At 44.5% G+C, this 22177-nt stretch overlaps 1 protein-coding gene across 4 annotated transcripts in view; it reads left to right on the top strand.

The window, feature by feature from the left end:
• The window catches only part of LOC121276311 (GMP reductase 1), a 112646-nt gene that overhangs the window by 35479 nt on the left and 54990 nt on the right, over positions 1-22177 (top strand). For 3 of the 4 annotated variants that reach the window (XM_041184577.1, XM_041184579.1, XM_041184580.1), the window contains exons 3-6: positions 1101-1184; positions 1868-2041; positions 15501-15582; positions 21868-21974. In XM_041184577.1, coding sequence (XP_041040511.1) covers positions 1101-1184; positions 1868-2041; positions 15501-15582; positions 21868-21974 — 447 coding nt within the window. The remainder of the gene's footprint in view (positions 1-1100; positions 1185-1867; positions 2042-15500; positions 15583-21867; positions 21975-22177) is intronic. The other variant, XM_041184578.1, reaches the window with a different exon arrangement.

Raw genomic sequence — 22177 nt, 5'->3', positions numbered from 1 at the left:
CTGTCAATTTAGGATAATCATCAAGAAATTCAGTAGGGAGTTCAGAAGAAACTCCTTCACCCCAAACACCAAGACTGTTGAGAATATGAAACTTGCCACCACTTACGAATAATATACGCATTTACGGAGAAGATAGACAGTTATTTGAGGGAGAGGGAATAGATGGTTTTGATGGTAGTTTAGGTGAAGAAAGATAGGAAGAGGCTCAAGTGGAGCATAAACACTGGCAGGGACTGGTTGGGCCAAATGATCTGCTGCATAGCTTATGTAACCCTATGTAATTCATCTCCCCAATGGCCTTCAAATTGCACCACCATTGTTGAGTCCTCCATTATCAGCTTATTAATCCATAATTTAACATAAGACTGCATATTTGCTCCTCACACACACCATTAGTTGATTAGGAAATAGTTGTTGTAATTACAACCACATGGGCACATACCCTGCCCTCACTAGAATACCAGGGACTTTGGCTTGCTACAATATTATCATGACAAGCGATACTGTATAGAGTCTACGATGCTGCAGCTCATTTCAACTGTTACCATTACCAGAGTCACAGCTCATTTGCAACTTTTAGATGCTGAATATTGTGGATTAATATTGGAGAATGGATGGAAACACAATGTTTCGTAATTCATTGCATTCTTTCAACGCATTTAAATATGTTTATTTTATTCCACTGAAATCTTCACTTGCTTGCTCTACTTCTCTGACTTTGAGGAATGAGCTGTAGTAACAGGCTTGAAACACCCACTATCATGAAGCTAAAGCCATTTTCGACTGGATATAGATCAGGATCCAAACCGAGCTTTATAGGCAAAAGGCTATTTTGTTAAACTGCAAGTATTGGTTTACAGATTATTTGATAATATGCCCTGGCTTGGGTGCTGTGTGGAAACCCATGACTTTGAATAAGGTTGAAATAGGTATGTAAATAAAAGTAACTACAATGGTGATTCTTTGATCCTGGCATTTCCAATGTGTGTATGTTGGAGACACTTTGAGTGTTTTCCAAGATAAAGGGACACAAGATGCAGTGGATTTCCTTATCTGTCCACAGCTCACTTGCTGAGACTCTGCTCTGGTTTCTTCTGCAGTTTGTGATGTTTACAGCCATTCATAAACACTACGCTCTAGAAGAGTGGAAGAAGTTTGCAGCATCTCATCCTGAATGTCTTGAGGTATTATTTAAGAATGTTGTGGGATGAAGTGAAACCACTGGGTTATTTGTACTATGATAAAGCACTGTCATCACTCTGCTCTGCTAATCACATTTACAGTCGTCAATGGTGTAGTGTTTTGTATATTTTGTTTACATTAGTCAATCTCTTGTGGTGATTTGCACTTGGGTGGGCTAAAGAGGAGGCAAAATATTTGCTCACTGGGAGAAGGGGGCACCAGAGGCTTATCTTTGTCCTCCATGCAGATGGAATGGAAGGCCAAGTTTATCTTCATGAGCAGGTTTATCCTCATTAAGGCCTAGCTTCCTGTTCAAACCCATCCCTAGTTATAATTGGACCTTACACCTCATGACCATAAATTTAATGATTGTGGCTTTTGGCATAAATCGTTTCCATCAGTTGGAATTATATAATTAGAATTTGGGCATAGAGGTCAGTGAGACCTGAAGATTTCTATAAAATAGTGTTGAGGGACAGAAAAAACATGAGGCCTGCTGACCTCTACACTTAAATTTCTGATGTACATTTCTAATGGACCAAACTCTAGGCTGAGTGTGAGAATTTGTGAAATTACTTGTCATGTTTTTTAACTTTTTTGAATACAGCAGAGTTTTAAGAAGAATCCTGATTAATCATTCTCTAATTATCTTTCTTTCTGTCCCTTGATTTCCTTCTGTCTTCAGCATATAGCTATTAGCTCAGGCACTGGTCAGGCAGACTTGGACAAGCTTTACATGATTCTGGAAACAATCCCAACCATCAAATACATTTGTCTGGATGTTGCAAATGGTTACTCAGAATACTTTGTGGAATCTGTTAAAACTGTCCGGGCTAAGTTTCCGAAACACACAATTATGGTGAGTATCCAACATCCTCATAAAACCACAGGTGAAACGTCTTCTAAAGTGTTTCTAAAGTAATCTTCTATCTTCTAAAGTAAAGTAAAATTATCATGGCAGATAGTAATTGGGCAATCCAACAAGAATCTTCCCCCACACACTGAATTTCCAGTCCAGCCAAGTTGGGAGATGGAAAATCCCTTGTGGGTGACAGTGGTCGCCAAAAGGAAGGAGGGTAAATAGTGAAAAAGTTTTGGTGGTATGCAAAACCTCCAACCAAGTACATGTAATGTATGGAAACATCACACTGAATAACATTGCATCATATATTTCCATCGTGCATTAAAAACAAGACTTCTAACATTAAAATCAACAGTGCAATGTGTGGCAACAGTAAGGAAGGCTTCTGCTTTTGCTATGTATGGTCAGAGGAGTAGAGCACAAATTCTTGGAGGTGTCAGCCATGGCTGAGTGGTAGCACACTCACCTCCTGAGTCCGAAAGCTGTGTTCAGATCCCACACAAAAATCAACACTGATATTCCACTGCAGTACCGAGAGAGAATACTGCACTCTCACAGTTGAGACTTTAAATTGAGGCCCTGTTTGCTCTTTCAGAAATATCTCTTGGCACTATTTTGAAAATGTGCAGAAGAGTTATCCCCAGTGATCTGATCATTATTCATCCATCAATGAACGTCACACTGGAAAAAAAATGATCTGGTTATTATCACATTTCTGGTTGTGGGAGCTCGCTGTGCGTACAGTGGCAGTTGCATTTCCTACATTACAACAGCAACTAAACTATATAAAGTACTTCATTGGCTGTGAAGCATTTTTGACATCCTGAGGATATGAATCTAAAATCAAGATTTTATTTTCTTTTTTGCTAATGGGTTTGTACAAGGTAATTTTACAATATCATTCACAACTCAGATCCTGAACCACATGCAGCAATACCTGGACAACATTCAGGCTTGGGCTGACAAGTGGCAAGTGACTTTTGTGCCACACAAGTGCCAGGCAATGACCATTTGCAAGAAGAGGGAATCCAACTATTTCCCCTTGACATTCACTGGTGTTACCATCACTGAATCCCCTACTATCAACATCCTGGGGGGTTACCATTGACCAGAAACTGAACTGGACTTACCATATAAATACTGTGGTTACAAGAACAGGTTGGGAATTCCACAACGCATAACTCAGCTCCTCACTCCCCAAAGCCAGTCCACCATCTACGAGGCACAAGTCAGGAGTGTGATGAAATACTTTCCACTTGCCTGGATGATTGCAGCTCCCACAACATCCAGGACAAAGCAGCCCACTTGACTGGCACCCCATCCACAAACATTCATTCCCTCTACCATCAACATGCAGTGGTAGTAGTGTGCACCATTTACAAGATGCACTGTAGAAACTCGCCAAGGCTCCTTCGACAACACCTTCCAAACCCCAACCCATGATCTCTACCACCTCGATGGACAAGGGCAGTTGACACATGGGAACATTACCACCTGAAAGTTCCCCTCCAAAGTTATTCACCATCCTGACTTGGAACTATATCGCTGTTCCTTCACCATGCCTGAGTCAAAATCATGGAACTCCCTCCCTAACAGCACTGTAGGTGTACCTACACTACATGGACTGCAGCGGTTCAAGAAGATGGCTCATCGCCACCTTCTCAAGAACAATTAAGGATGGGCAATCAATGCTGGCCTAGCCAGTGATGCTCGCATCCTAAGAATGAATGAATTGGGGAAAAAATGATATGGTCTCACATGGAGTATTATTTGCAATCCTGTACAACAGCAAAGATCTCCAAGATTAAGGCATGAAAACTGTAAGAAGTGATTGAGGGGTTTGGATTTTTGTTCTGGAGAGAAGGATCAAGCGAAACCTTAATAGTAAAAACTTGAGAGAATAAGATTAATTGAACCAGAATAAATTTTTGAGATTGCCACAAAGTCTAGAAAGGGGTCATGGGCTAATCCCTTTAGGAGAGGTCAATTGTACAGAGAGTTCTGATTTGACTCCTTTACACAGAGTGATGGAGAATGTGTAGAATGAAATGTCCAGGCAGGCAGATGGTGTGGAAAAAAGTCAGTTGAAAATTGGATTTATATTTGAGGGAGTGGGTAATTGAGGTCAATTTGTACAAAGTAAAAGGATGATCAGCCCAGATCTTCCTGTCAGTGCCACTGACTTCTTGCCTAAGCTACAGTATGGGTCCATTGTTTAGGTGTGTAGGGAGACTGAATGTCGAAGCATCATTGAAGTGAAACTTTATCGTCACACCCTGTCGTGTCCATCTTCAGTTTAGTGTTTTCAAGGCAATTTTTAATTCTCTATTTTACCTGCCCCCTCCCACCTCCCCAGTGCTGCTTGTCCCCCCCACTCCTCGGTGTCAGACATGCCTCCACCTACCATCCCTGGTGCCATTCACTCTCCATCCACTTCCCCTGTGCTGCACATCCCCTAGTGCCGTGCAAACATCACCACCACCCCTGCCCCAACCCCATCCCTAGTGCCATCCCTCATCCCTCCTCCTGGTGCCACTCATTCTCCTCCACTCCCCCTCACCCTCCATATACCCACCCCATCCCTTATGCTGCTCACTACACCCCCACCCATTGCCAGTGCCACTCATTCACCCCCATCCCTGTCCTGGTGCTGCGCATCTACCCACCAAACCCCATCCCCAGTGTCACCCGCGTCACACAAAAATACATAAAGTCTATTTTGTAAGGATTTGAGATGTTGGTAGCAGTTTTTCACAGTTGGAGAACTTGTACACTTGTCTGTGACTAAGTCTGGGTCACATGATACATTGCATCATTTCCCCTCTACTAATATATACAGAAAGCATAACCGCACTCATTTAAAGGTGCAGCACAACATCTGCTTTTTTTGCAAATAAATAACTTCCCATACAAATAACCATAACTATTTACAATACATGGAAATCCTTATTTATGCATTACAGAGTTACAAGTTAAGAAACTCATAAACTTACAAGTCCCTGAAGTGGTCTGCTAATATGCCCACACTTGGCAACTGTAATGATAGCTTGAGGTTGTTGAATTGTCAGGTTTGGAAGTTGCTTTGGATTTTGCTTTGGATCTTGTCCTGGATGCAATGATGATTGAGGATTTGGTACTTCCCTGATTTTCCTCTTTTTGGTCTCACAGTTGTACAATTGGGTTTGGTGACCTTGTGTGACCTTGGCTCCAGACAGATCCTTGCCACTTCAGCTGGTTGTCACATGCTTTCCATGGGCTGCTGAACTCGAACCTGTTGTCCTGTATCTGCTTGCATTCCTGTCATGCATGTCTTTCATTCTCCCCTGTGTTTTTTTTAAGTTCTTCTCTGGCTTCTGGAAGGGTAAATTGATAAACTAGGTAGACTTGTTCTCACTTCTCTGCCAAACGTGAGTTCCACTGGTGATGGAATGGTTACACTTAGAGATGTTGCCCTAAGGTGTGGCATTGCAATGAGTAGATCTCGATTGTTCTGTCTGCACATTTCATCCCACGAATCACTCTGTTGGCCATGCAATTAGGTCTAAGGTAGTGCGAATCACAGAATCTTAAAGGCACAGAAAGAGGCCGTTTGGCCCTTCATGTCTGCACTGGCTCTTCAAATGAACATTATGATCTAGTACAGTTGTCCTGCCTTTTCCCTGTACCCTTGCACATTGTTCCTATTCAAATAATCATCTAATGTCCTCCTGAATGCCTCGATTGAAGCTGCCTCCACCACACTTCTAGGCAGTACATTCCAGACTCTAACCATTCATTGTGTGAAATAGTTTTTTCTCACATCACACTTGCTTCTTTTGTAAATAACTTTAAATCTGTGCCCTCTCATTCTTGATCCTTTTATTAGCTGCAACTCCTATCTACTCTGTGCAGACCCCTCATAGTTTTGAACACCCCTATCAAATCTTGTCTCAGCCTTCTCTCCAAGGAGAGCAGTCCAAAATCTCTCCAATCTATCCTCATAGCTGAAGTTCCTCATGCCTGGAACCATTCTTGTGAATCTCTTCTGCACTCTCTCCAATGTCTTCCTATAATGTGGTGCCCAGAACTGTACACAATATTCCAGCTGAGGTCTAACGAATGTCTTGTATAAATTCAAACCCTCTTCAAAATGTCACCCCTTATTTTATGTTGTCTATCCATGTTCTTCTTACCAAAATGCATCACCTCACACTTCGCCACATTGAACTTCATCTGCCACCTATCTGCCCACTCCATCAACTTGTCTATTTTCTCTTGAAGTTCCACAGTGTCCTCCTCACAGTTCACAACACTCCCAAGCTTTGTATCATGCCCAAACTTTGAAAATTGTCCCCTGCACACCAAGACCTAGATCATTAATATATATCAGGAAAGGCAAGGGTCCCAATACCGACCCCTGGGGAACTCCACTACAAACTTTCTTCCAGCCTGAAAAATCTCCATTGATTATTACTCTCTGCTTCCTATTTTTTAGCCAATTTTGTACCCATGTTGCTACTGTCCCTTTTATTCTGAGGCAATAACTTTTCTCACAAGTCGGTTGCACAAAACTGCCTCAGGGAGCTGAAGATTTTTAAAATAAAAAATAAAGATATTGAAAATAACGAAAACATGTCCCCTCATGTGACTCTCATGTCACACGAGCAGGGACATGTTAAATATAGATGTTAAAATGTTTTTTTTTTAAATCATTGGTCGAAACTTCATTCTGCCCATGGATGAGTTTTCGCCAAAAATGTAAAAGCCGCTTGGCCTTTTTGCCCACCCGCTAACCGAACGGTTAGGCGGGCAGTGAAAGATTCTAGTCAATTAATTGATTAAGGGCCTTAATAGGTCGCTTAATTGTCGGTGGATGCGCTGCCAACTCCCATGCACGTCATTTTATGCTCATTTGGGTCGGGCGCACGTACGCCCAACAAGAGAAAAATTCTGCCCAGAGAGTTCCAAAGCCACACGACCCTCAGAAAAAATTTCTCCTCACCTCTGTCCTAAAAGGGCAACTCCTAATTTTAAAACAGTGCCCCCTAGTTTTGGACTCACCTACAGAGGAAATATCCTTTGACTCTCACCTTGTCAATGCTGTTCATGATCTTGTAAATGTCAATCAAAACACCCCTCTCTCTTCTAAACTACTGTGGAAACAAGCCCAGTCTGTCCAACCTTTCCTCATAAGGCAGTCCACTCATTCCAGGTATCAATCTAGTAAACCTTCTCTGAACTGCCTCCAATGCATTTATATCCTTCTTTAGATAAGGAGACCAAAACTGCGCACAGTATTCGAGGTGCAGTCTCACCAATGCCCTGTATAACTGAAACATAACATCCTTATTTTTATGTTCAATCCCTCTTGTGTTAGAGGATAGCATTCCATTAGCCTTCTTAATTACTTGCTGTACCTGCATACTAATTTTTTGTGACTCATGTGCTAGAACACCTAGATCTCTCTGCACCTCAGAATTATGCAGTAATTTTGCTTTGTTGTTCTTCCTGCCAAAGTGAACAACTTCACGTTTTCCAACATTAAACTCCATTTGCCAAATCTTTGCTTGCTCACTCAACCTGTCTATATCCACCTGCAACCTCATGTCCTCTTCACAACATACTTTCCTACCTATCATTGTCTCATCTGCAAATTTAGCTACCATGTCTTCTCTCCCCTCATCTAAGTCATTGATGTAAATCGTAAGGACTTGAGGCCCCAGTACAAACCCCTGTGGGACTCCACTGGTCACATCCTGCCAATCTGTAAAAGACCCATTTATGCATACTCTCTGCTTTCTGCCAGCCAGCCAATCTTCTATCCATGCTAATGTGTTACCTCCTCCATAATGCGCTTTTATTTTCTGTAATAACCGTTGATGTGGCATCTTATCAAATGAAGTGAAAATAGCACTTAGAGTGTGCCTTACGGTGTGCTTGACGGATGATAGGATGCTTAGAAAAATAAGCAGTGACAGCTAAGAAGTCATTCTGATGAACATGGTAGAGTTCAGAAGCAATCTTGGCCAAGGATGAGCAGGAACTTTGTGTAGTAAAAGCAGTTCCTTGTGCTGACTTCGCATATTTTCCTGACACGCTTTGCGCTTCTTAACTGTGACTCCTATGTCATTGTTCATACCTGACTGACAGAGTGTGTCTCTCTCTAGCTTCCTCGTATGATTTATGATTGTGTCCTCTGATGCTGATCTACCTGCTAGTTGATTCCATGGATGGTTACCAATGTGAGGTCTCGACATGCTGGTAGGCCTGCAATCACTGGGCCTTTGGTTTCTACTGCATGGGATATCTGTGACACCCAGGATGACTAGTTCTATTTACGTCTTAGTGCAATGGATCCTACACATGGGGTACTACTTTGAGGTCGCCGGCCGAGTGGATCTGGGAGTGGCCGGGAAACAGTTCCTCGCCCGCGATCGACCCCTGACCGCAATTTCACGCTGGCAGGTCAATCAAGGCCACCCAGCATGGAAAGCAATTCTGCGCTGGCTGGGAAGGGACGGCAGGGGTGGAGCCTGTTGGCCATCGGGTCCAATCTGGCGGCCGGTTTAAAAATAGCCCAGGCAGACCCTGGCAGGCTGCCATGGAAGGACTTATGGTCAGTGTTCACAATGGAGCTGAGTGCGGCTGGACACGGCAGGCAAGAGGGCAGGTCAGGTCCCCCCCCCCCCCCGCTTTTCGGAAGAGTGCTTTGCCGACCTCCTGGAGGAGGTGATGCCAAGAGGGACACCCTGGATTGGAGAAGGCGGCCACTGCACCAGGAGGGAATGGGAGGAAGTGATGGCAATGGTGAACAGCCATGACGTGATGTGGCGTACATGGGTACAGTGCCGAAAATGCTTCAATGGCCTACGTTCAGGAAGGGTAAGTACCGTGCTGGCATTGGTCAGTGTGCAAATGTGTTAAGGGTTGGCCGTCGCCCCGTGGACATTAGGGGTGCTAGAGAATGAGTGCCAACTGTCATTCACACTGGAACTGGCCAATGTGGTGATTCTGGCTCCTTGGACTGAGGGCCATGACTCGGATGTGCCCTCGGAGGTCACTCTGGACCTCCCTGCTCACCATTGATGAACTGGGGTTGGTCAGGCTGCAATGGCGCTGCACTGTAGAGAGTGGACTACTCAATGCTCCTCTCTTCTTTCAGGAGAAGACAATCCATAGCCAGGCAGAGAGCAGGCAGAGGCCTGCCCAACCTCGGGCAGCTCAGCAGGTTCGAGCAAGACACCCTGTAGCTGGAGAGCTGGAATGTTCCCCGTGCAACCGGGTGCTGAGAGGTGGGGTTGCCAGACCAAGCTAAGAGCACAGTGCACAGAGATGAGAGTTTCAGATTGTGCAACCATTCTATTGTAGTCTCTTCATTGATGGGAGCCGTGAACATGGAAGACCCATTGATCATTTGAAGATGATGGAACCATGATGCGGATCTCCATTGTCTCACGAGGATGCCTGGCATGCACAGTGACAGTGTAATGACTTTAGCTAATGACATGTCCTTCTTCTCCCTTGTAGATTCGCCAGCACACACTTGCTCTCTGGACCGTGAAGGCCCACCCCTGATGCCAGAGGACCACCGGGCTTCACTTCCACCTGCGTCACACCTGCTCCCTCAAGTAGGCACCAGCGCAGATACCAGCAACTGGTGGGCATTAATTCGGCAGCTAGTATCTTAGTGCACTTTGGTGAGGGCATTTTATGCTCACTTGAGTGCAGGCGGAGGTAGAGAGTTCCCAGGGCGCTGGCAGTCGGAGGACTGCTGGGGAGCAGGAAGATGCTCAGTTGAAGGCTGATGATGAGCCTCTGGCTTCGGGATATGCGGGAGGATCTGGACGAGATCCATAATTGTATGCATACCATGGCCTCCATTGTGGAGGAGTCCATGCAGAGTATGAACCCTCACGGCCAAGCAGCTTGCCTCCTCCGTTAAGAGGGTGGCGAATCTCATGGAGAGGCAGCTCCAGTGGCAGAATCAGGGATTCCTGGTGTTGCGCTCAGACCCTCACAGGCACTGAGCTCAGGTGGGCAATGCCAGTTTGGGAGATGGATGAGGCACCTAGTACCCCAACTAAGTGCCTGTTCATCAATGGTGAGCAGGGAGGTCCAGAGTGACCTCACGTTGGCACACGAGCTGCTTATCGTCTCTGTGGGCTCCTCTTGGGGCGCTCTGGATGATGGCAGCAGCTCCTCCACCGCTCTGCCAGTAATTGTGGCATCCGAGGAGGCTGTGATGACTGGGAGATGCCGGCCATTGCACTGGCTGCTGCCTCCCAGGCAGGGCCAGCACAGGCTCCTCTGGTCAGATTACGCCAAGGTCATCAATGCCAGCAAGACAGCAGTCAGCAGGCTGTTTCCAATGCTGGTGCCAGCGAGGGGGGAGCACCTAGACGTAGTACCTACAAGCGTAAGTTAAAGGCACCATGAGCACAAGAGGGACTGGTCACAGGTGATTTAATGTACATTTATGTTTATTTTATCTATACTGGTCTAGGAATGAAGACCAGAGAAGTTTATGTAAATAGTTTGGAACTGTCTGTGTTCTCCTCACCATGCTCCTCTTCTGACTCACTATTGGACTTGTCATCTGTGGCCTATGCAGCTGCATAAACATCCTCTTCCTCCAGTGGCTCCCCCCTTGCCAGTGCCAGATTGTGGGGAGCGCAGCATGCAACCACTATCAGTGACACCCGCTCTGGGGGGTATTGTAGTGCACCCCCTGAATGGTCCAGGCATCGGAAGCGCTGAGAAGACCCGTGGCTCTCTCTATCACAGCCCTTGTGAAGGCGTAACATATACATAGAAAATAGAAGCAGAAGCAGGCCATTTGGCCCTTCGAGCCTGCTCTGCCATTCAGTAAGATCATGGGTGATCTGTTTGTGTTTTGAATTCCATATTCCCATCTACCCTTGATAATCTTTGATTCCCTTTCCTAACAAGAGTCTATCTACCTCTGCCTTAAAAATATTGACTGACCCCGCCTCCTCCACCTTCGGAGGCAGAGCATTCCAAAGTCACACAACTTTGACTTTACAATAATTTACACAACTTTACATGACTCATATTGTACCGCTGCTCTGCCTCTGTTCTTGGGTGGTGGAGAGGCGTCTTGAGCCACCTCTTCAATGGATAGCCCTTGTCACTCAGCAGCCATCCATCCAGTCGGGCTGGAGCACTGAAGAGCCTCGGCATCTGGGAGTGTCTCAGGATGTAAGCGTCATGGGAGCTGCCTGGATAGCTTGCACAGACTTGCAGAATCTGCGTCCTGTGATCTCACATTATCTGCACGTTTATGGAGTGGAATCCCTTCCTATTGACAAAGGCACCTGGCTCACCCGCTGGCGCCTTGATGGCCACATGTGTGCAGTTGATGGCACCCTGGACGCTGGGGAACCCAACAATTGCTGCACAGCCTCTGGCTCACTCAGCCTGGCTGGCCTCGTCCATTCAGTAAAGGATAAAGGTCAGGACCCACCTGAACAGAGCTTTTGTCACCAGCTTGATGCAACTGTGGACAGCTGATTGGGAGACTCCACACAGATCCCCCACTGAGTCCTGGAAAGAGCCAGAGGCATAGAAGTTGAGGGCCACTGTGACCTTCAAAGAGCCACTGGCATGGGGTGTCCACCCACGCGGTCGGAGCTGATCTCGGACCCAATCATCTGACAATTGGTGGTCACCGTCTCCCTTGAGAGGTGGACCCTCCTTTGGTATTGCATCTTGGATGTTTTGAGGTAGCTGCATCGCTGCCTGTAAACCCTGGCAGCGGGATAGTGGCACCTTCTGTGGCTCCTCCCGCCTTGGACTTCCTGCTGGCCCTGCGCCCCTTGTGCCTGCACCTCTCCTCCCAAAGGGAGCTGGAAGCTGCACTGGGACACCTGGCCTCATCTCCCTTTTGCCCCTCTCTTACTCCTCTGAGGAAGCGTCACCAGCGGAGACCACGATCTCCATTACCAGGGTAAGGGAAGGCTGTCTGATACCTGGAAGGGTCCACACGGTATGAATCCTCTGGGAGTCTTGCAGACACCAAGGAGTCCTGAAATGAAAAAACAAAAACAGAATTACCTGGAAAAACTCAGCAGGTCTGGCAGCATCGGCGGAGAAGAAAAGAGTTGACGTTTCGAGTCCTCATGACTAGAATGCTAAGAATGAAGCCCCGAACAGAGGTGAAGCTGTCAAGTACCAGTAAGTCACCAGCAGTACACTGACAATGTTGACCCTTTTTATCCCATCCTTGGATGAGGTTTTTGAAAATGTCGGCTGGCTGCTTTTTGCCCGAGTGATGAGCGTGAAATCGCAAGGGCAATGAAAAATCACCGTCAATTGGACAGGCCTTAAGTGGCCTGTTAATTAGTGGCAGGTGCGGCTCCTGCACCCACATGCGCCCGAGCGAAATATTGCGTGAGTGTGTGATGACGTTGGGTTGCTGGCCCGATGTAATTGTTTGCTATTTTACACCCGATTGGGTCAGGCACGTGCCCACCCACGGGGCATAAAATTCTGTCCATGGAATTACTGAGCCATTATACGCTGAAATCTTCATGGTAGTGAGTTTTGCCATGCCTTTTACTTCTGTGGATACATTGCTTGCAGAATTTTCAGTGGCAGTATGTTGGCATTAGCCTGCATCTATTTTTTCAATAGTGAATGTTTAACGATTTTCTAAGGACAGATGATCTAAATCATTGCAGATTCTTCAGACGGTGGAATGGCATCTATGAGTTCTGTGAGATTGACGGTGTGGAATGTATGCTCACCACATCTTAATCATCATGTCACTGTCCATATTGTCCACCATCTCATGTACGTTTTTCCTATGGGATCTGGTATTGCTTGTTTGGGGGCTGCTTGAGCCTTTACACGATTGCTTGTAGGTCCTTCAGCCATTGCTGTTTTGCACTGCTGCTGCCAGTGACCCTTTTTGCCACATGCCTTGCAGAAATTGAAATGCTGGGTGGTGCATGTAGAAATTTGCACCTTCCACATGTCTTCCCATGTTTGGCTCTGTCACTGTGTTAACGATTGGTGTTGCCCATAAGATCTGTAAGTTTTATTGGCCTGCAATAATCACCTCATGTCCCTGGGCAAGTTATTGATGCTGTAGCTTTCAGGTTTGTCCACCAGATCTTTTTGAATGTGTCTATTGGGGTACATGCAATCACTAACTTAGCGATTCTCCGCTTCTGAAAAATTGCAATAGGCCCCGTTTCTCTGCATTTACTAATAAAATGATCAACGTATTCCTTGGGCTGTAGACAGTACGACATGAATTCCAGGTGATGGATATGGAAGTTCAATTTGACTCTGAACTGGAATTCAAAACTCACCTAAATCTTTTTTGGATCTTTTTGGTTTTCTTCTGTGAGCCTGGATGCGTTGAGCCTGTGTAAACCTTCATTTCCAATGGCTAAATGAATCTTTATAGCTTGTATGGTCTGGACAGGCCTGAGTTGACAAATCACAGTTCTGTGCGTTGTTTAAATAGTTTAAACAAGAGACTGAGTCAGCCACCTTCCAATTTAAGCCGGGGAATTTTGTGAACGTTCTTTTGCAATATTGCCTGGACCTTTCTGCTTCTCTGTTGTTTAAACAGATACTCCTGCTATTTTACTGATCAGGCTTCAAATACTGTGAACACTTTAAACTCGCTACAGTGTGTCAGTCGCTTATAGTTCTTCTACTCACCATAGCACGTTCCACTGCTGCTGCTGCACGCGATAAGTGGCACTGTTTCCACTTGTGCACATGGTTCTGAAACTCTGCCCACAAAGCTCTGTTGTGGCAGGAACGCACCACTATGCTCCACAAAACGAATAATGGCGCCCAAGACCTTTCCGTCTTGCATCAACTCTCAATTTTACCTGTCGTTTTCGCAATCTTGCTCTGCCCGATTTCCACAATGTTTCTTGGTTCTCCATTGCCTGCGAAGGATCCAGCTCGCGCCCCAGGTACTCACCTTTCCCAACTGAGCACTGTCCAGCACTGAACCTCTACCTGGTCACGACCTGTTGAATTCTCAGACTGTGCAATCCAAACTCCAGTTAGAGACCCCACAATTTACGTTAATTGGTTTTAAACTTCAGTTTCTTTTCTGATTACCAGCTTCTTCCAAGCGCTGGCCCCATGTTGTGTATGCTGTGTTTAGAAATGAAAATTCTCCACTGCTGGCGTTGTTTTTCTCCTCCTTGTGCTTATTTTAATAGGTAACATTAAGGCAACAATCACACACAAGGGATTGGTTAACAAAAAAATGCATAACGTCCATTTAGTAAAGATCTGAAAAGTTAGTAGCAGTATTAAACAGTTGGAGAGTTTGCACATGCGTCTGAGTTGCTAACTTCCTCACAACAAACTGCGACGCAGTCTGAATCATATGATACATTGCATCATTTCCCCTCTAGTAATGTATACAGAAAACATAACCACACCCACTTAAATGTGTACCACAACTGGTGTGACAGGGATGCAGGAGGTGGGGTACAGCAGTAGGGCTGAGTCATGGAGTGTAAGAGAGAAGTGGATGAGCAAAGAGTACAGGAGGGGGAGAGAGAGCCAGTCAAGCAGGAGGGTGACTCATGCACAGGAATGGGTATGAGCTGGGTTGCAAGGTGTTGAGCCAGAGGTGCAGAAGGTAGGCTTTAGCAACACCTGGGGGTGACAGGAGTGTGAATGATGGCACTTCTCCTGATTTAAAGAGCAGGCTCTACACCTGCTGGAACAGCTCTAAGTAAATCAAAGTAGAAAACCAGGCAAGTCCTGGGCAAACAGCCCATGTTTACATTTTGACGTGGCCCATCAGCAGGGTCTCCCACAGAGCCATTACTGGCAAACCAAAAGTTCATGGTTCCAGTGTAAGTCAGCTTCCTGGGACCTTTGATTCAGATGTGGCACTTAATAGTGGTGAACACCTCAACATTCACTGTTGTTGGGACCATAAGATCTGGGCAGGTTAAATTGTTTACCGTGATCAATTTCTGGAAGTGTCAGGTGGACTGTAGAGTACGTTTCTATGTTTCCCTCTGTTTAAATGCTGTGGATCTCTAAATCCTGAAGCCAAATAATCAAAAACAAATGCACAATGGGCTTGGAGAACACAATGTTGTCAGATGTTTCCCTGGCATGCTGTGCTTAGTATTAGTGAAAAGTTTGAATATCTGAGAGCCAGTTTCTCTCTAACCGACAGCTAAAGAGAGATTTAGTGTAGGTTCACTGATATGGGTGATGATAATCTGTTGCCATGTTTGCTTTCTGGGTCTGCTAATAAAGTAAAAGATAATTAAACTATCTAGATGCTGAAATAGCTTAACATTTTCTGATCGTATTTTCCTGGTGTGAGGCTTTGCTCACAATCTCCATGCGTCAATTATTCTTCTTGGCACACAAAGCTGTGCTTTCTTAAGACAATGCCTTTCTGCTATAAAGCCTTTATTTTGTTTACTCGGTCACTTTTGTCTTTTCAAACCCAAAGGCTGGTAACGTGGTGACAGGCGAAATGGTTGAAGAGCTTATTCTGGCGGGAGCCGATATCATCAAAGTGGGCATTGGACCAGGTAAATGAATAAGGTAGCAGGTAATGAGGAAACAAAATACTCAAGTATAACTTGGGCTGGCTGTTTCTGTTTATTCACATTAATTGAAAACTACAACTACTTCCTTGTTTTCATTCTATGAGGCTGGAAGGATGACTGAGTTAGTATCCTTGATCAGTCCAGTATTTGACCATTAATCATTGTGCCAAAAACTTGGACAAACTATTTTGAAACTTATACAATAGTTTCTAAAAATTCCTCTTAAAGTGCTTTTGTGTGTATTTTTGGGTCAGTGTACTAAGCAGTGTTGTTCTGAGCCACACAGACCATGAATGCCCAGAGATTGCTCATGAATGTATTTTACCTCAACTCCCTAAGCCCAGTGTAGATCCTGAGCCCTGACCTTCAAACTGCAGCCATTCAATCCTATTTATGTTTACAATCCTTATTTATGGTTCTTGGTGCTGACACCTCATTAGTTGGATAGTCCTAAATCAGAACCCCAGGATCTATTAGCAACAGCAGCTGAAGATGTACATAAATTAATAGGAACATGGATTTAACATTATGGTCCATGTTTTCTGATGCACTACCAGGAAGTGTGGCGGAGGCAGGTTTAATTGAGGCATTCCAGAGGGCAGTGGATGATTATTTAAATAGAAACAATGTGCAGGGTTACGGGGAAAAGGCAGGAGATTGGTACTAAGTTAAAATGCTCAGAGAGCCGGTGTAGACACAATGGGTTGAATGACCTCCTTCTACACTGTAACTATTCTGTAATTCTGTGATTTGTTCCCATAGGATTTAGGGTGAAAAGCTATTTAGGGATGTGCTTTGCTTATCTCCCCTTCCTGTTCCAGGAGTGGGGAACATCTGGCTAGAGTATATGTATTTGCTGCAGTTGAGGGAAACATAGCCTGTCCTGATTTTTCTACATTTCCCCAGTTGGAACCTGGATGCACATTAGGCCCCAGGGTTAGTGGATGAGGCCTTAGGGCATCAGGATAAGGGGGAGCTCTGTGAATGTTAACTGAGTGCGGCCATGGGCCACATGACCAGAAATTTCTGACCCCAGACTAGCATGATTCTCCAACAGAGGCCAGGGATGCCACATTCTGCATGTAAGTGACCCCCATGGTCAGAAGTGTGATCTGGGGCAGGGGACCACCCTCAGGATGTATGAAAGTTCCACTTTGTCGTGACCTAATCTAAAGTCTGGACCAATATCTACCCTTGAAGGTTCCATGATATGCACCTATGTGGCCCATGAAGACAAAATATTGAATACTGCTGCAGTAATCTACCAGTCACTTACTAGTTTACCAATCTTAGTAGGGCTGGTACAAATGGGCACAGTACCTTTAGAGGAAAAATCAACCGGGACACCATCACCTGATCATCATCCATCAACCCTTACTAAAAGGCTGTGCATGGATGCTGGGTGGTGATAGGGATCAGCTATGATGTGTTCCATCTGCATAGTCCTCTCTTAGAAGTTACTAGTGACTCATTGAGGTAGGATATTAATCTGTACTTGAACTCGGGTGAAATTAGATCTGCATTCACTCTAAAAACTCAGGCAAGCTCACAAGCAAACTGGGAAAAAACTTGTTTCCATTGCATAAAATGCTAGCTTTTCAGGTGCCTTGTCAACTCATTATATTGATCTAATTCTAACACCTACTGTGGGGGGCTGAAAAAGTAACCTGAGCCTGCTTTCTGACATGATCCTTGGCAGTAAGAGAGAAACCTGAATGTGGGCAGAGTGCTTCCCCTGAGAAAAAAGGAGGGAAAGCCAGCAGGTGGGCCATGAAAGATTTTGCCAGCCTCGGAGCAGGATGTTTGCTCAGAGCAAGAACCAGGTGGGGATTGGAGGATTTAGCACAAATTTATAGTCAAATAAAGACATTTTCTCTCTGATTATCTTACTGGATCACATTCTTTTCAATGACATTAACGGATAAAACATTTGGGCTTTAGCTGTGTTGTCAACCTGTGTCAGATCTCAGGTAGTGTGGAGTTTGTGTATTTATAAAATCAATGAAGTAATGGGTGTCAATACCACTGATTCAGTGCAGACGTTACTCCAAGCATGCTTCATGATACCTTTTATGTGCACCAACCAAATCTTATCTACCATGCACACACATGAACACACTCTCTCAAGGGTACACATTCCATTTGTGTATAAATCAGCCTCCTTTATAAGCAGATGAATGTGCACTCCTAGAGCAATAGTTCTAGAGAGGAAAAATGTATATTCTGCTTTGCAAGTTAATAATCTATTTCAGCCAAATCTTTTTCTTGGTGTGACCCCATTTTAACTCCTCAGACTCCATGTGACCCCAGAGTGAAAATTTGCAGGCTGCATGAGTTGTTGAGTGGTTGGAGCGGGATGTGGGGCAGTGGGGGGGTGCATGGAGAGAGCTTCAGCAGGGGAAAGGGAGGCTTTAGTTCTTGACGGGGTGGGGGAACAGGAGTTGAGTGTGGTGGGTGTTGGGGGGTGGTGATGGTTAGATGATGAAAAGGCATGTGGTAGTATCCTGAATTGTAAAGTATTGGGGCTTCTATGAATGGCTATTAATGTCATAGGACTCTGATTAATATAATAGGCTCCACATTTTTAATGCTATAGATCATTGATGAATGAAAGACTACAGATTATTAATATATATGGTTTCTGATTATTAATAGCATCCTGATTATTAATCTTATAGGATAATTTATATTGACATAATTGGCAAATAACTTTAACGTAATAGGATCCTGATTATTAATTCAATAGGACCCTGATTGTTAATTTAAATAATTCTGATTCTTAATATATTGGCATCCTGATTATTTGAGCAACAATTCCCTGATTATTGAAGCAATAGGCTGCTGATTATTAATGCATTAGAAACCATGTCAATAATGTAATTAGAGGTAAATTGGAAAGAAAGATTGGCAGGCAAAATTGTAATGGAACAATGGGCATCTTTTAAAGATTAGGTAGTTTGGGTATAGTCAAGGTACACACACACACACAAGGGGTTAACCAAAGCCTGGGTTCCCTGGAAAATGAAAGAGACAGAAAATAAGAAGAAGCAGAAAGACGACATAGATGCCATGGTGATAGTACAAATGAGGACCAGGCTGAATAGAGAAGATTCAGAGGGGCTGTGAAAAAGGAAATAAGGGAGGTTGTGAAAAGAAACTTACAACTTGCATAAAAGGGAATCCAAGATACTTCTTTAGATGTATAAATCGTAAAAGGATGGTAAAAGGAGGTGTGGGGCTGATATCTGCTTTAGAGAGAATGCAAAAAATATTTACGAGAAGTGGTTCCCTGAATGAGGGAATTCAGTTGCATGGATAGATTGGAAAAACTGGGGCTGTTGTTCTGAGAAAGGAGAAGGTTGAAAGGAGATTTGATAGAGGTGTTCAAAATCAGGAGCCACAGACAGAGAAGATAGCGAGTGCTGGAGTTTGGTAAGTTGAGGGAATCTTAAATCTCTTTCTAAAAATCTAATATCGTTTGTATTAACATTTAACTGCAAGTACTATTTAAATTCTAAGTCTCACCTAAGGGCCTAAGTAGGTAGATAGAAGCTTTCTACAGGCAGCAGCTGTAGATAGTTAAATAAGGAAACACACTTTAACTATTTTTCCTGTACCTGGACTCAGCCAGTCCCTTTGTTTCAGAACATATAAATTCAGGCATTCTGAGTGGGACCTATCACTGGAGTGTGACCTCAGCGGAGTGCTGAGAGTTTGGTGAGTTGAGGCAGTTTGATGAGGAGGGGAGAGAAGTACTCTTCCTTTTTCTAACTTTTTACCCCTGTAGGAATTGGTTCTGGTTTACTGCAGTGGAAGAAACTAGCTGTTTAGTGAGTACCTGGTAAGTGGTTAAGGTCTATTCTGTTCCTAAGGTTTAAAATAGAACAGGAATTTATGGTAAGAATAATAAAATACATAAAAGAAAATAAATAATTGAATAAAATAATTAAGTAATTAATTAAAACCCATAAGGATGGCAGGACAGGTGATATGTCATGGCTGCAGTATATGGGGGCTCCTGGATACGAGTGTGATCCAGGGCAAACACCGCTGCACTAAGTGTCTGCAGCCTGAGGAGTTTCAGCTTAGAGTCATTGAGCTGGAGGCTGAGCTCTGCACACTGCGACACATCAGGGAGGGGGAAGGTTTGTTCCAGGAAGTAGTCACACTCCTTTGGATAGGGTCTTCTGACTTGGAACGTGGTCAGGGACAAGAAGGTGTGACTGCAGTTGAGGCAGACAGTTCAGAGAAGGTTTACTAGACTAATACCAGGAATGGGTGGGTTGTCTCATGAGCAAAGATTGGACAGGCTAGGCTTGTATTCAGTGGCGTTTAGAAGAGTAAGAGGCAAACTGATTGAAACCTTTAAGATTCTAAGGGGTCTGGAAAGGTTGAATGTGGAGACAATGTTTCCTCTTGTGGGAGAATCTAGAACTAGAGAGACACTGTTTAAAAATAAGGGGTCGCCCATTTAAGACAGAGATGAGGAGAAACTATTTTCTCTGAGGGTCATAAGTCTTTAGAACTCCCTTCCTCAAAAGGTAGTGGAAGTGGAGCCTTTGAATAGTTTTAAGGCAGAACTAAAACTAGGGGGTGAAAGGTTATCGGAGCTAGGCGGGAATGTTACGGAGTTGGAGTTACAATCAGATCAGCCATGATCTTATTGAATTGCAGAGCAGGTTAGAGGGGCCGAGTGGCCTACTCCTAATTCGTATGTTCGTATAAGAGAAACTATTCCCATGGTGGAAGGGTCAAGAACTAGAGCAGGGGTGGGGGACCCCTGGCCCGGGAGCTGGATCCAGTTACACTTTTTCATCTGGCCTGTGGGGAGATTTAAAAATCTGGCCCCGCGTGCTGCACTCTGGGCCAGCACCGCCATGTCCTGATGCCTGTCACCAGAGGCCCAGGCTATGGACAGAGAGCGAGGCCAGAGATCCTGGAGCAGGAATGCAGGGCAGGGTTGGGAAGCTGCCGGCTCAGCCCCTGCTGACTGAGGAAGAGGCTCAGGTTCAGCTTCAGACTGGGAATTGGCCAGAGCCTTGGGTTGTTGAGCCAATGTCCTGGGCTGGTTTGGGGTGAGACAGAGTGGGAAAGGAGGGAGAGGGAGACACAGACAGACAGACAGACAGAGTGGGAAAGAAGAGGAGAGACAGAAAGACAGAGAGAATGGGAAAGGAAAGCAAGCAAACAGTTGAGCTGAATTTCAGGAGTGCTATGATTGAGACACACCTGTGCCACTCATTAAGGAGAAGCAAACAGCCATTATATTAAAGCAGTGGGTGAATTGAAAGTTACTGTATTCTCTCTTAAAAAAAAACAACTTAATTTTTTTGAGTATGACCCATAACTGATTTTGTCTGTGTGAGTGGCCCTTGATGGGAAAAAGGATCCCCACCCCTGAACTAGAGGGACACCGATTCTTGGTGATTGGCAAAAGGACCAAGGGGGAATAAAGCCTTATGTAGCAAGTGTTAAGTTCTAGAATGTACTGCTTGAGGGGGTGGAGGTAGATTCTGTTGTGGCTTTCAAAAAGGAATTCAGGGCCATTGGGAAAGGGCGGAGAAGTGGGACTAGCTGAGTTGCTTTGTAGAGACCCTTTTCGAACTCAGTGGGCAAAATGGCCTCCCTCTGTGCTGTAGCCATTCTCTTCTTCTACCGTTTATACCTGAACAATACTCAATGGCCTAACATTTCATGCTTCACCTGCTCCTGTCAAATATCAATTTGGTTCTGAAGGAGGGTCATACAGACTCAAAACATTAACTCTGTTTCTCTCTCCACAGATGCAGTCAGACCTGCAGGGTTTTCCCAGCGTTTTCTGTTTTTATATCAATTTGGCTCATTTGGGAGCACTTTCTCTGCGGAGTCAGCAGGTTGTGGATTTAAGGCCGATTGGAAAATACAACCTTCGCTGACATTCCATTGTAGTCCTACTGCATTATTGGAGATTTATTATGTTTTAAATCAGAACCCTTCTGCCAAGTGAAATGGATGTTAAAGGTTCCATAGCACTATACAAAGCACAAGTGGGGAGTTCTCAGTGTCTTAGGCAACATTCCTCCCTCAGCCAAAACCACAGAAACAGATTAAATGGCCATATACTTATCTGCTATATATGGGACCTTGTGTGCAATTGACTTCTACCTTTGCCCACTTAACAACAATGACAACAATGGTTATAATGTGCTGTGAGATGTCCTGGGAATATCATAAGGCAATATATGTTTTTTCCTTTCTTGGTGTCAACTATTTTTTAAACCTCTCTAGGTTCTGTGTGCACGACTCGGATTAAAACAGGAGTCGGCTACCCTCAGCTGAGTGCAGTGATCGAATGTGCTGACTCTGCCCATGGCCTTAAAGGACACATCATTTCTGTGAGTGACTCGCTTAATCATCAATTACAGCCAGTTAGCTTAAGGGAAGGAATTTGATAAATTATTCTCTTAATGAACAGAACTTTATTTGATTGAATATACTGCATTAAATGGAGGAATATATACAAATCCTAGTTGGATCATTTAGTTAATTTACAAGGAGCCTGCTTATTTTACTTGTTAATGGTATTTTTTTTACATAT

The sequence above is a fragment of the Carcharodon carcharias genome, chromosome 3 (genome assembly GCF_017639515.1).
Source record: "Carcharodon carcharias isolate sCarCar2 chromosome 3, sCarCar2.pri, whole genome shotgun sequence".
Classification (NCBI taxonomy): domain Eukaryota; kingdom Metazoa; phylum Chordata; class Chondrichthyes; order Lamniformes; family Lamnidae; genus Carcharodon; species Carcharodon carcharias.
Note: the sequence above shows the minus strand (reverse complement) of the source record. Positions and strands in the feature narration are given on the sequence as shown.